The sequence below is a fragment of the Myzus persicae genome, unplaced genomic scaffold (assembly GCF_001856785.1).
Source record: "Myzus persicae strain clone G006 unplaced genomic scaffold, MPER_G0061.0, whole genome shotgun sequence".
NCBI classification, from domain to species: domain Eukaryota; kingdom Metazoa; phylum Arthropoda; class Insecta; order Hemiptera; family Aphididae; genus Myzus; species Myzus persicae.
Genome location: NW_019101036.1, coordinates 463,468 through 477,973, shown reverse-complemented (window position 1 = coordinate 477,973; position 14,506 = coordinate 463,468). Strand labels below are relative to the sequence as shown.

Genomic DNA, 14,506 nt, shown 5'->3' with positions numbered 1-14,506 from the left:
CGCATTGAACTTTGATTTTTAATCAACTTTAAAATATAATTACAAATGTGGTGTAAGTACAGACAATTATTACAACTTTTGGTATTAGAGCAGTCATATCCAATCTGCATTGTTGTTCTTTATTATGTAGTGTCGTTTTTAATCTTTGAATCATTTGTTCTTTCTGAGTACAAATGCTCAGAGGAAATCATTGGTAAACTTAATTAATATTTTGAATAAAATGTTAAAATTAGTAACTGATGTAAGATGACAATTTTACAACGTGAATTTAGGATATCATTTATTCTTGAAGTTAAATTCCCGTTATCTTGAAATGCCAAATCAACATGCTTTTGATTCACAAAATATTAGGATAAAAAATGTTAATGTTGAAACTAACTTTTAGACTGAATGAGTAATAAAAATATTTCACTTGATTTAATTTAATTAGTTCTGTATAAAATGAATAATAAAACATAAAACATTAACATTGATGTTTCCAATTATTTTAAGTTGCTAAAATAATAACAATGTAAGAAAAACACTGATATTATTTATGTATTTGTATTTTCAACAAATTAACTACACACATTGTTTTACATTAACATAGTCTGTTTATTTTATTCTTCTCAGTTGACTATTTTGAATTTATATACCTATAAATAAAAAAAAAATATAATACAAAAAGTCACGTAAATTAACTCTTCCACGTGTTCTTTTCGTAGTCCCAGTTTGAGGACAACCCATCAATTGGATCAACACGTAAATCAATCATACGTTTCAATTGGGCTTGACGATATTCAAGAGATAAAGTTGGGTCATCAGCAGTGCTTGTCACTAAAAATGATTAACAATATGCAAATATTATAATATAGTAATAACCATTAGTGGTTTTAACTATAAAAAATTAGGAACTATAACAATACTTACGGAATTTACGAACTCCGACAAAAGAAAAAACAGCAACAGAAACCCAGACCATGACCCATCCAAATATGGCTTTCCATTCACCAGTTGGTGCATCTACTTCAACTAATGTCTGGCAAAAACTTGCTCTGTACAATTTTTTTTTCTCTTCTATACTCAGTTTTTTCCAGTCTCCCTTTTCCTTTTCGCGCAGAGCCTAGTGTTAGAAAGAAAATATAATATTATATTATACCATTCATTACTTGTTAATCAATTATAATAATTAAGCATTGGTACAATATATAAACCTACTGATAACTATATTTCATTAGTGTTCTAGACATGACACATGAGTATTTAATAAATAAAATATTGGTTTTTCACTCTTAACATTTTATACCAGTTAGATAGTTATTAAAATCTATAGCAATAATTTTTGTTTAAAAGTAATGAACACAGCACATTGGGCATAGTCTGTTTAGGCAAATGTTTTTAAATTTGTACCATTTTAAAAATATTGAATTTGTACAGATGGTTGGATAACGTTTAGAAACAATAATTTCCTTTCCATTTGAACCAACTTGGGACGATCAGTATTAGAATACTTTTAAAAAGTTAATTTTATTTGGGAAACTTAGTCGTTGACAATGACGCAACGCTCTCCAATATTAAAAAATTGTATATCCATTATTAAATTGAATTCAAATAATTAAAATGTCTTTAATATTAGAATATATGTTAAGTAAACCACAATTAAATATTATTATACAGCAATGTAGCTAGGTACATATTAACCACCCAAAAACATAAAACAATAATGGACTTTGGATTGGTAAGGTATATTTTATAACATCAACCAAACAGTCAATAATATTCACTTAAAGTTTAAATGGCACATACAAAACTCACACTTCTAGTTTCTCTATTTGCAAGTAAAACAGGATTAGGATTTGCCCAGACGACCAGTGCCCAACACGGTGTACTCACTTAGCATTCAACAGAAATTAATGCAACTATTAAATTGAATGTTCAATGTTTATGGAAAAAACTATTGTTATAATTTAGGAGTAAGTGCAGCAATAGTAGATCAGATTGTAGTCATACCAATGCTTATTATTATTACACGACAGAGAAACCCCATAGTCACATTATATATCAAGTATATGGATATCGTACCACTATTTCGGGGGTATTCTTCATAAACCTAACGCTGGGGAACGGAAAGGTGATGGAGTCGAAGTATTGGGGTTCGCCGTTCAGACCGTAGCCGACAATGTCGCGGCCGACGATCTTGTCCTCGCGCACCTGCATCACACCCTGTACGGGTGGCTTTGGCTCAGCCTGGAAGACGGCCGCCGTAGAGCTGTTGGCCGCCAGTTTGTTGTACGCGGACGGGCGCGCCAAGAACGAACGGACTATCGCACGGGAATACATCTGAAACAACGTCATGTTAATATCGAAATGTAAAGGTAGTTTAGTTTTTACGTCAGGTTTCGATTTTAATTGAAAAAATCATTAATTCCACTCACCTTGGTCGAACGTTATTACGTTATTAACGAACAGCTACAGCAGCGACACAGTACAAGAGGTTAAAAGGTAAAAACGATTTCGGAAAATTATTTCGACTATAATCGTCAAGGGCTTGAAAATTAAATTAACACATGTTATGATAAGCTGTCCAGTGTTGCAAGCGTGACATGAAAATCCGTTGCTCAGTTGGCCACTCTGTTGCTGTCGTTTCCCGGGTAATTTCATTTTTAAAAAATCCACAGGCATAATATAAAATTATAGAATGTTTTCTATTTAAACATAGGTATATCTCCATATCAACTGTGCAACGGTGCAGAACTCACATTATCAGTCAATTATAAAGTTGGACACAACGCCAGTTGTACATCAATCACATCCATTATCATTCGTAAAAGCAAAATTTAAATCCTTCCTAACGAAAAAAATCTATTCTCTTGTACCTACAATACAACATAATTTAATAATTGTTTGTATAGCAAATTACAAGGCACCAAAATAAAGACAGTAAAAAATGTTTCCAGGCTGTCCAGTTAATATTAAATGTTTTAACAAATTATCAAGGCTACCATTATATTATATACAAACCTATAAATTAAAACACTATTATGGCTACCCATTTAATCATAACGACTATATTATGAGAACTTATATGATAGTTGTGACGCTTTTCATTCAAAGTCCAACGATATGTTCTACAGATCACATCCAAATTATTTTAAGTTCGTCGATGTTTTGAAAAATATAAGTACAATTATAAGATACCTTTATAAAACTTAGTACCTTCTCACTTAAATGGTCGCAAAACAAAATATATAGTGGACAAATAAACGAACAAAAATTCATTACAAATACTATATGACACAATTGCCACAGTTAAAATAAAACCAAATTACCGAGTTAGAATTTATAAAAAAAAATTTCAAGTAAGCTTTTACTAGTGCCTTAATAGGTAGCTACAGCTATGTCATGTTGTGATAATCAATAAAAAATTATGACAAACATTTTAAAAGAATTATGATAATAGTATATAATTTTATATTTTTAATTATTAATTAATTTGCATACCAGGGCCACAATTTGTATGTGCCCTAAAATAGTAAAATGATCTGGGCCAAAATTAGTACGAATCCCAAAATATCTCTAGCATTCAATTCGCAAGAAATTTGTACCGCGGAACGCAACTAATAGTGAAATCAAAAAATCACTCAATAAAATTATTAAGTCTTTATGAAATTGTATTAAATGTATAACTAACTTTTAATTAAAGTCTAGTGATATAAAATATCTGAAACTTGCAGCAAATTGTGGCCATGATATATCATAATTTTCAGAAATATATAGATGGTTGAAAATGCGTACTATTCAAATGACGTTTAAAGTTTAAGTGACGAGGTGTTTATTACTTTATTGTTGTTCGGACTGAATATAACTCCCTATTGCGTAAAAACTTCAATTCAGAGGTACGTCATTGTCGCTGCTACTACGGAGACTTTATTGATGGAAGGGTGGCCAAAAAAGACTTGGATGTTAAACAGTTATATAGTATAACTGTTAGTTATAATTTTGTTGGAATGTAGGCACTATCATCAAATGCTTTAAAACGACAATGCCTGAAAGTGATCCAATTTTTGGTGGATATTTTATTTGATATTTCCTTATATCAGTGGCACCAGAAATATTGTAATAAATGTACGATACACGATTTTATGATTTTTGGTAAAAGGGAAATCGTTACGAAAATAGAAGTGGACTTGGAGGTATTTTAGTACTTACCCGCGATAAACCGAAAAACCGAACTCAGTGATGTAGTGAAATAGCCTAACTATAACGCCGTGGGGTCCTCATTTTCCGGTTTCAGTTTTTTTTTAATTTTAATACCTATAACTTGAAAATTAAATACAAGACTTTTCTTAAGTTATTTTTATCAGAATTTAAAAAAAAAGTTTAACATAAAGAATATTTAATTTTAATATATTATATTTATACCAGAAATACATTTTTTACAGTTGTGTTATTATTAACTATATTTATACCCAACTTTTTAATAATACAATTTATTGTAAATAGTATAATTTATTAAATTTGAAAGAAGTTTTACGGTTCTTCATTATATTTATTAATTTAATATGAAGGGCGGAGGTACTTGTTTTCTAATTTTTATGATCACCGTGCGTTGATATCATCACACCGACGTTGGTTAGCTTGAGACGTATAAGATTTGACAACAATTTATTGCAGTTGAGACTTTTTACTACCTACCGAAAAAAATCTATTTTTCAAATTTTCATGCAACCTATCAATCACGTCTGTGTCTCGAGCACATTCACAGTCTAGGAATCTCAGCATATAAGTAATAACAATTCCTTTATTATAAACACAGATATTATTTTCCCACCCTGTATGATCATTTATAACAAAACAAATTTAAAACATCTCGTTGCCTATTTACAAATATACCAACAATAGGTATTGCAGGTACTGGCCGCAATAGTCTACGTTTTTAAAATTATTTCTATAGTATTTACTATTTTGATTTCCGTTCCTACCATCTACCTACCTGATTAATATTCAGATATTTCGTCGGACCCTTGGTGTGCGTACTCTGCTTGGAAGTTATAATTTTCAGACTCCTGCTTATGGTATTTTTGTGAAATGAATTCATTTCCGGTGAGTGTGCACAACAATAGCCATTGCAGTTATAGATGACATTTCTATTTTACCGATATTTTTTATCCTTGTCTTATGAACAGGCGTACTCGTAATGCTCACACACCTATGTTTTATTAATGTTAATGGTTTTAGATCAGCGAACAAGATAAGGACGAATTCCTCAACTATTTGGACCAACATGGTATTTTGGATAAACTGACCGACGTACTAATCATGTTGCATAGCGAACAAGAACCACCCATAGATCCCGTCGAGTAAGTAAAAAAAAGCGTACATTTGTGTTTCGATTAAAATAAAATAACATCTCTGCTTTATTATAACATTTTAAACTTCGGTCAATGGCCGTCATAATGAAACAATTCGACAATCGAATTAGTCGGCTACAATTACAATATAGGTATTGTCATTTAACAGAGATAAGAATATTAAAAAAAAAAAGATATCCATTGTTATGATTCACAACCCGAATTCATGAAGTATTAGCAGTTTTATTGTGTGTTATTACTTATTAGTAATGGTTTTACTGAATTATTGGTAACAAAAAAAATCTATATATTAATGTCAAAATGGGAATTTAATAGTTACCTAGCTATTTGTTATTGATTAAGTATAATAGATATTTTGTTGATAATAGTATAGAATAATGTAAAAAAATTTACTAGAATGGTATACAAAAATTTAAATAATTATAGAAGAAAACATAAATTTCTCTAAAAGGTAAGTTTTTGTCGAACGGATTTATAACTATTCAATTGCGATAGAATGAAACTTTTTATAGCATTTTCAGCACGAGTTTTCAAGTACACGTAATATTGCAGTTTCTGCTTTGTAATACTATACGAAGTATATAAATCCAAATTATTGTTCTCGCATATAATTGTAAACAGCGATTATACAAACTTTCAACTGCTCACAAGCACTTGAGATTTTTTTAATTGGTAAATGCTCTATACCTACGCAGTAGTGTAGAATTCCATATTTTGTTATTTCATATTTTCAATGAAGACTTTTTTCTCTAACGCTTTTTGTATTTAAAATAAGAGATTTAAATACTATTTTATAATTTTATTTCAGTTTATTATACTACACATTAAAGTATGTAATTATAGGCATATCATGATGTATTATTATATAGTTACTGCATATTATGAATGTATAATAGTATGTATTTATGTACTAACAGCGTATTTTTTAGTCAAAACGTTTATACTTTGGTGTGAAGTGTGTTGTATATTAATAATCGCAAATTCGCAAATTAAAATAAACTCGAATTCTTGGTAAAAACAAGTGAAAAATAAAAAAATATCTAAACTTTAAAACTGCATCCGTGTGAATGTATCACACAAAAATAAACCGGAAAGTCACTCTACTGTATATCTAGTAGGTGCCTTGTGTACCTAGGCAATGAGTAGGACACGTAGGTCGCTGTAATAAAAAAAAGAAAAATCACACATCATTGTAAAAAACCGATACATTCACATCGCTCCACTCAGAAGCTAAAATAGTTTTAAAAAAAAACAAATTTAAAAATAAGTTATTATGCATCATTGTCAGTACCTATTTTATACTTATAGATATTATATTTTTGTAAATATATAGTACCTACTCAATTAGTATGAATTTCTATGACTGAATCTAAAATGTGTACAAATATAGGTCCGAATGTATTCGAAAATCCGTGGAAGAGGCTAGGGTGTGGCTGTAAAAATGTTCTCCCCCCTCTCATTAATTCGAAAAGTTACTATTTCCAAAAAGTCTAAACACCAGTATTTTTACACTCAATTTTTGCAATTTGCAATTTCATAATATACGATTTTACAATTCTAAATAATACTTACAAATATGCTATGTACACTGTACACCACGGTTGATCGGACACCCTCGCTATAATTCAAGATAAGTAGGCACCTACACACATAAAGGGCACACAATTGAATATTTGTCTTTTCTCATCTGTATTGTATCATTATTGTATGTATATCTATTCGTTGTATAGTTTTAACGTTTTTTTTTTTATACTTTTACAACCCTAAATAATGGGTTTGATTTTTTCAAAGGATGTACAACTTCAGCTATAAATTAGACTAACGTTGTGAAAAAGTGTACAGAATAGGTACACATTTTGTTTTATAATATACAATATGTACATGCTTCAGGGGCGTATCTATGGTTGCGGTTGTATGGGCTACATTCCCTTTCCACAAATGTCCGGGAACTTTATTTATTTATTTATATTGAATACAGGATATAAGCCCAATTATATATTTACATTGTATATATTGCATTAAATAATATTTAACAAGAAAATTTAAGGATGAACAGACAATAATATTACACTAATAACTAAGAAATTGTGGGTCCTCATTGGTGAGTTTCATCATACGGACATTATGGTGATTAGTTAAATAATTACAGCTGCTAAAAAGAATGTGGAAAAGAAAAGAGTATCTGGAACAAAAAGTAGGAACTCTGAAATTAACTTTAGACAGGAGGGCAATTCATAGAAATATAGTTAATTTGTATGCGTTGATATTGCAATATTTTTTTTATTAGTACATTATTTGTTAACATTTTTTCTTAAAAAAAATTTACCAAAAACTGTCTCCTTAAGTATTCATATATATAGGCCACATAATATAATATATAGGTACAGTGGACGCCGCTTATAAGACTCAAGGATATAAGGTTCAGTCGCTTATTAGTTATTAGACTCTAAATCGTCTGAAACAGTCCGGACGTATCCAAATACATTATAAAAAATTCGGTTATAAGACTCAATTCAAATTTCGTGAAAAAAATTGTAAAAAATAAACATTTTTGGTTAAAATTTAGAAATAAATTGGTTTTTTTTGGCTTTATCATGTGTGTATGTACGTATAACGAATTTCACATTTTCCAATATATTTCCTGTATAATAGTTCATAACTCAAAACAAACCAAAATTACAATTTTTTTTCATAAATAATTAATAGGTACATTATACATACATCTTTTATATTTTTTTATTAATGTATGTAATCATTTCTATGTGTATTATAATTTAAATTTTTTTATCAGAATTTTTTTAATTTATTCAATAATAAGTATGTAATATGTAATATGTATTAAAGTATTAAAATTAAAGCAAAATATGTAGTAAAATAAAATTCATAAATATGTAATTACATGTTTTTTTTTCCACTTCACTTATAAGATTCATTCGGTTATAAGACTCACATTGTGCTGGTCCCAAAGTGAGTCTTATAAGCGGCGTTCACTGTATATAATATTTCTACTATCTTACGTCTTATAGTCTTATACGGTGGCGAACTATATAGCTATTCAATTTCACACCAATATAATATCAAACTGGTTTAATAGACACGACACGGCTTTAATGTTTTAAACTTATCAGTAAAATTTTTCCAATAAAAAATAAAAACCTTAACCCCCTACCCGGAAATAAGACTCTGAATATAAGCTCCTCATATACGTGTATTACACGAATACGTACCTACAATACGTCATCAATCATAGTTTTCAAAAGATAATGTTTAAATCTACGCGGTTTTTTGTCGTTTGGACGAATTTTTCACTACAGATACGTGAGGAGGAATATGTACGTGGACAACCCGGACATTGAGGAAATAATCGACTTGAAAACCCAGATCCAGAACGCCGGCGTTGAGCTGGCTGAGCTTCAGAGGACCAGGGACGAACTCAGAGCTCAGCTGGAACAATATCAACACGAATCGCAACAGGACGAGGATTACGAGGGAGAACTGGGCAGAGTGTCAGACAACGGAGACTACGTTGATACCGCCGCATATTAAAAACCCTCGGGCATCTGGTCACCGGTTCGCTGTCACATAATATATTAAATACATAGTAACTTACTAATGATAATTATGTGGTCGTATGATTTGTATTTATTTTTTTTTTATCACAACTGCGAGTCTGCGACGAACCTGCAATCAATGCAATCGGATGTCTAACCATCGACGGTTATAACTTATAACGAATATAATATCCGCCAACAGAGCCAATGCCTGAATCGATCAGTAATGTACTAATGTACTCCATACCTCTATGTATGATTCGTTTTTCTGTAATTTCCTTATAGTCTTTCACTTCCCAAATGTACCATCAACAGTTCCAATTTGCTACCATAAACCACTTCTGAAGTTGAACATCAAAGCAGTGTTCCTGTACAATAATATTAGTGTTAAAAGACAAAAAAAAAAAGATTTCGTTCATTTTTAGGATAGACATCCTACATGGAGATAATATCTAAAAAAAACGCAGTGTGCGTATATATATAGCACACTTGCACAAAAAGTATTTAAATTTTATTCCAATGTCATATTTTTAGTTAAAACTTTTAATGAATTTACTTAATTTATTTGGAGAGTATAGTATAAGTAAAATAGTGAACCATAATATAATTGATTGTTGACTATTCCCATAATAATTATTTAAGGGAAATAAGCACCACCAGAATCCATAAAAAAAATATATCCAATTAGGTATAGTTGTCGGCATAAATAAATACAGAGTTGATTTTATGGCAAACTACGTATTATCAAGACATTTAAATCATCGTAAAAAAAAATGAATAAAATTAAAAATAATAACAATTAATAATATCGATTAAGTCGTATTAGAAATGAACTCCGTTTTATCGATTTGCGATCATTAAAAGAACACGCGTCGTATACAACGACATGGTGTTATTTAAAATACTTACGCAAACAACGACGGCGATTATAATAATATACGTAAGTATAATCCTATACAATAATATAACATTATAGGTAGGCACATCATCATCTTGGGATTAATTACGAAATCCCCCCACGTGCGTGGTGTGCATAACTAAGTATCATATTTCAAGTAGGTTATTAATTATCGTGTACAACCTGCAAAGCCTGCAAACATAATATAACTGGTACAAGTAATAATATCATAATATTTTATCTTATAAGTACCATAACAGACACTAGTTTATTGTGATACAAACGGCGTCATGATAAAATGTGGTGGCGATATGTGTGTACACTAATAAAGTAAAAAATAAAATAATTAGCGATTCAATATTGGTCTCCGGCAGTGGTGTATTGGTAAATATATTTATGGGTATACGCACTAATAAAATATGTATAATCTACCAAAAAAAAATTTTCTCGCTTCGCTCGTAGTCAATAATCATTACAATAATTAGGTGACTTAATCTCTTATATTATATTATTTTTATTTTATTTCTTTATTAAATTTTCAGTATTTTTACTAATATAATAATATTAAAATTAACACTGATCATCAATGGAACCGACTAGTATTCATTCTTCTTTGTCAAACGATACTACGATAAGTACAATAAGTCGTAAACTCGAATAGCAAGATTCAAGAAGGAAAATACCCATTATTGCAGTAACAATAATTTATAAATAAATCTATAAATAAACACCATAAACCATTTAATTGGCCATAGCCTGATAAACACTTAATAACATCAGTGGTTACAAAAACATAACATCGCAAGAAACACATTTGCCGCGCGTTATAAATGACATAATACAGGTTGAGAACCATGGACTGAGCATTCATACTCCATATTGGTAATATTACATAATATTTTAATAACATCTATTTTTCAAAATGTTATTAATAAATTTAATTTAAAATTCATTATTATATTAAAATAACAATTTTTCCTATGAATAATTGGTTTTCGAGTTATTTTAAGAGCGTATACCCGTAAAATGATATTTTACATTGGGTATACGCCGAAAATCGAAAATCTGCTGACGGGTATACGGCGTATACCCGCGTATCCGTACCAATACACCACTGGTCTCCGGTCATCTCATTACATTAATATTAAGTATATAAGCTACAACACCTATTGTATTTATTCACGATTAGTATTGTGAATTATTAAATGACTATTTTTTTTTTTTTTTAGAAATTATTATACATTATTATGAGATTACCGGTTGACCCTTGCGCTGTACTGCGTACAATCATTGTGAACATTCATTTAAAAAAGGGATTGTTTTCTACGTCCTGTAGTCGTATACGGTCGTTACATTGGCAAAAATGTTTTTGTTGGATCCGTATCCGTGCCCAAGGCGTTTGTGAATTGCGTATCCATTGGCGTAGAGACGTTGGCCAATGGTCAATTTTCGTTTTATTTAAACTTAGTTTTTAACGAACTTGCACTGGGGCATTCAACTCCAAAGTGATTGAGTGGCGTCAGAAGCGGAAGCAATAACGCACCGTTTGGATTATTGAATGTGGCGGTGCACTATGGTGCAGTATTTGCTGGGAAAAGGGAATGTTGACATCAAAAATAACATACATGTATGTGCATGATTGCATTACAGAGCATAACATATCATTAAACTATACAAATTTAGGAGGAGGATCGTATAAGATTTTCCAACATCATGTGTCACTGTGATGGTGCCCCATATAATGTAGTATAATATACAATTATATTATAGGTAAGTACTATTCATCATTTAACTCGGAAAACCGCATCACCGTGGTCCATAGTCTTCGGACATAAAGTCGGTTCATTAAACATATAATATCATTATTACATAGGTACCTACTCAGTATTATAATTATTAACTTGTAACTCGGACCAGTGAAATATGTTCTTTTTATGTTCACAAAATACATGTCTACACCATACCACGCGTATTATAACGACAACAAAGCCGAGTTAATTACCCATTTGTGCTGGAATAACCATAAACTGCGCATAAACTACGCCGTTTCGATGATTAATATTATTATATTATGCCGTATACTGCTAGCTGGTACAAAACAGTAAAATTGTCAACCGCCGTTCGCCGCCGACGTCTCGTACCCATTCAAGAACTTTTTTCATTAATTTTTACACACATCGCGGGTAGTCGGTAGTCTGCGGCAGACGGCTTTCAGTTTTCACGACATTATTTCCAAACCGACGTTCTCTGTCTGTACACCATATGAAGCACATTCAATCATAATATATAAGTGTGTGGTCCTAACGAGGGAGGGAGCACTAGCTGTAGAATTTTCCGCTCGAACAAGGCAATTTAATATGCTAATTATTGGCGGTGGCGCGACGGTACGGTGAAGCAGCGTGTCCCTGTACCCAGCTGGCAGCTGCCCTGACAAGTATCGACCGCAGTCACGCTTCGTATAAATAATGAAGACATGTCACTTGTCTTTCGTTTTACACAATATTATAAGAGTATTGGTATTCGCCGCGTAGGTATATAGGCGTGTGGTGTTTTATCTTCGAAATGGCCCGATCATCATTCTATGCGATTATAAAAACGAATTTCGTAATATATATGGCACGTGTCTATGAAAAACTCGTTCGTTAACATTATACTGTTATAGACAATGTGGGCACTTACACGTGCAGGTGTTCAAATCGATTTTCAGTGCCGGGGATTCACAAACCAAATACCCGAACGGCATCGGTGTACGTCCTCTATAGTTTTTCAATTTCGATTTTCAGTACCAGGAATTCACAAACCAAAAACCCGAACGACATCGGTGTACGTCTTCTAATTTTCCTATAGGTGTAATCAGCCACCCGTCGCTTAGCGTGTTGCTTTTTTAATTATTCAAAGATTTGTCGAGTCCTAAATCGGAATCCGAGACATGGATAGGTACGTTCGAACTGGGTACATCATACGCATGGCATAACTACCTAAAAGTTAATAACCTAAAAAGATGCGTTGTAGTATTTATGAAATATTTTGGTCAAGTTGGTAGTGCAGACACAGGGTGTACAAGTGTATCAATCCACTTTAAGAGTATACCTATGCCAATTGAATATATTATTTTGTGAAAACCGTTTCACAAGCAAAAGAGAACCAATACCACCCAGGCACAGTTGACATTTTAATAAATCGAATTCGGAATTTATACACTATGCATGATATACGTAGAATAGATTACAATATTTTCTGTGTCGCTGCATTTTTATTTTTTTATACTATTAAATATTAATACTCAACAAGTCATTTAAGTTCAATACAAACATAATAAATAACAGATATTAAAACAATAGTAATAAATTGTTTATATTAATGGTATCGAAAAAATAAAAACGCTACGACACAGCAAATATTGTCTTCCTTGTCGTGGATACCTATGCATTTTTAACTATGACTGTATATAGCTCAGTGGTTAATTTTTTTGCCAAACCGTTTTTCTACTATAATATTCTATATTATATCATACGTTACAACCAGCAATGGTATACTACCATGATACCACTGTTCGGTTACTTTGAACTAGTATTTAAATATATATTTTTAATTTTAATTTTAAATACATATTTAAAAACCAATTCAAAGTTTTTTAATGTTGATCGGATATAATCGGTGCCACAAAAGTTGTTGCGTAAAAACGTTTTTTTTTTTTTTTTAATAAATAATTTTACAACGCCATATAACATATTATAGTAGGCACTATACACCACATAAAGTTCTTCTCTGTATATTGTGGACGTTTGGTAAAGCTACTGAGAGTACCGTTTCCGAAAGTTAGTTCCAGGCAATAAATTACGGGATAAATGTGGCATGCCCTTAAAGAAGAAGTAGCCAGTAGGTACTTATATCATCGAATAAAATAAAAAATATATATATATCAACATAAAGTAGATATTTTTATTATATATATATATATATATACCGTGGTTGCCGCAGTCTACGAGTGGCGGACTATATTCCTGTATAATAAGCATTGAGCACACACGATGAGGATTATTGCGGGTCTTGAGCGTTTGAACAAACAAATCAAACGAGTGTACGAGTGTACGAAGAACAAATAATAAATAACCCCCCCCCCCCCCCCAGAACAAAAACTCAAATGCGATTTAGGGGCACGGGCGCACACCTAATAATCGTTGCGTATCGAAGAATTATGGAATTCTCGTACGTTAAGTTTGAGGAAAACAAACGGCATAAAAAAAATACGTCCAACGTAAGTAGTCGCGGATGCTATCGTACCCAATATAATTTATATTATACAGAATATTAAGTGTACATGCATACATTTTTTAACAAGAATAAAATAGTTTACACGAAGGAAAATGCACAACACAAGTTGTATTATAATTTGTTTATATATAACGTAAAAGTCGAACAATAATTTATTATATTACGCGGCGCTTGAATTGGATGGGTCGCTGGGAAAGTGGGGAAGGGGTAACTCTAACTTTCTAAAAATATTTTAGAACACCCCTTCTAAATTCTAATTAATATCCAAAATCGATGAGACATTTGAAATAACTACAGACAAGTACAATTTTTTTTTTTTAATTTTTTGCATCCGGCCCTTCCTAATTTCATATCCAATCCAAGCGCTGATTATATTATGATGTCGTGTATTGAGTACCTATCTAAAATAGCGTGTACGCGCAACGATAAAA

At 31.3% G+C, this 14,506-nt stretch overlaps 2 protein-coding genes across 2 annotated transcripts; one reads left to right on the top strand and one right to left on the bottom strand.

Moving 5' to 3' along the window:
• Positions 1 to 570: 570 nt before the first annotated feature.
• On the bottom strand, positions 571 to 2,549 carry LOC111027469. The gene is made up of 4 exons (XM_022305852.1): positions 2,415 to 2,549; positions 2,062 to 2,319; positions 910 to 1,102; positions 571 to 816 (listed from the first exon to the last, which is right to left on the bottom strand). The coding sequence occupies exons 2-4, from the start codon at positions 2,317 to 2,319 to the stop codon at positions 677 to 679; spliced, it is 591 nt and encodes a 196-aa protein (XP_022161544.1). The 5' UTR covers positions 2,415 to 2,549; the 3' UTR covers positions 571 to 676.
• A 2,518-nt stretch (positions 2,550 to 5,067) lies between these two features.
• Positions 5,068 to 9,262, top strand: LOC111027442. Its single transcript, XM_022305820.1, has 3 exons — positions 5,068 to 5,082; positions 5,218 to 5,339; positions 8,666 to 9,262. The coding sequence occupies exons 1-3, from the start codon at positions 5,068 to 5,070 to the stop codon at positions 8,895 to 8,897; spliced, it is 369 nt and encodes a 122-aa protein (XP_022161512.1). The 3' UTR covers positions 8,898 to 9,262.
• Positions 9,263 to 14,506: the final 5,244 nt, after the last annotated feature.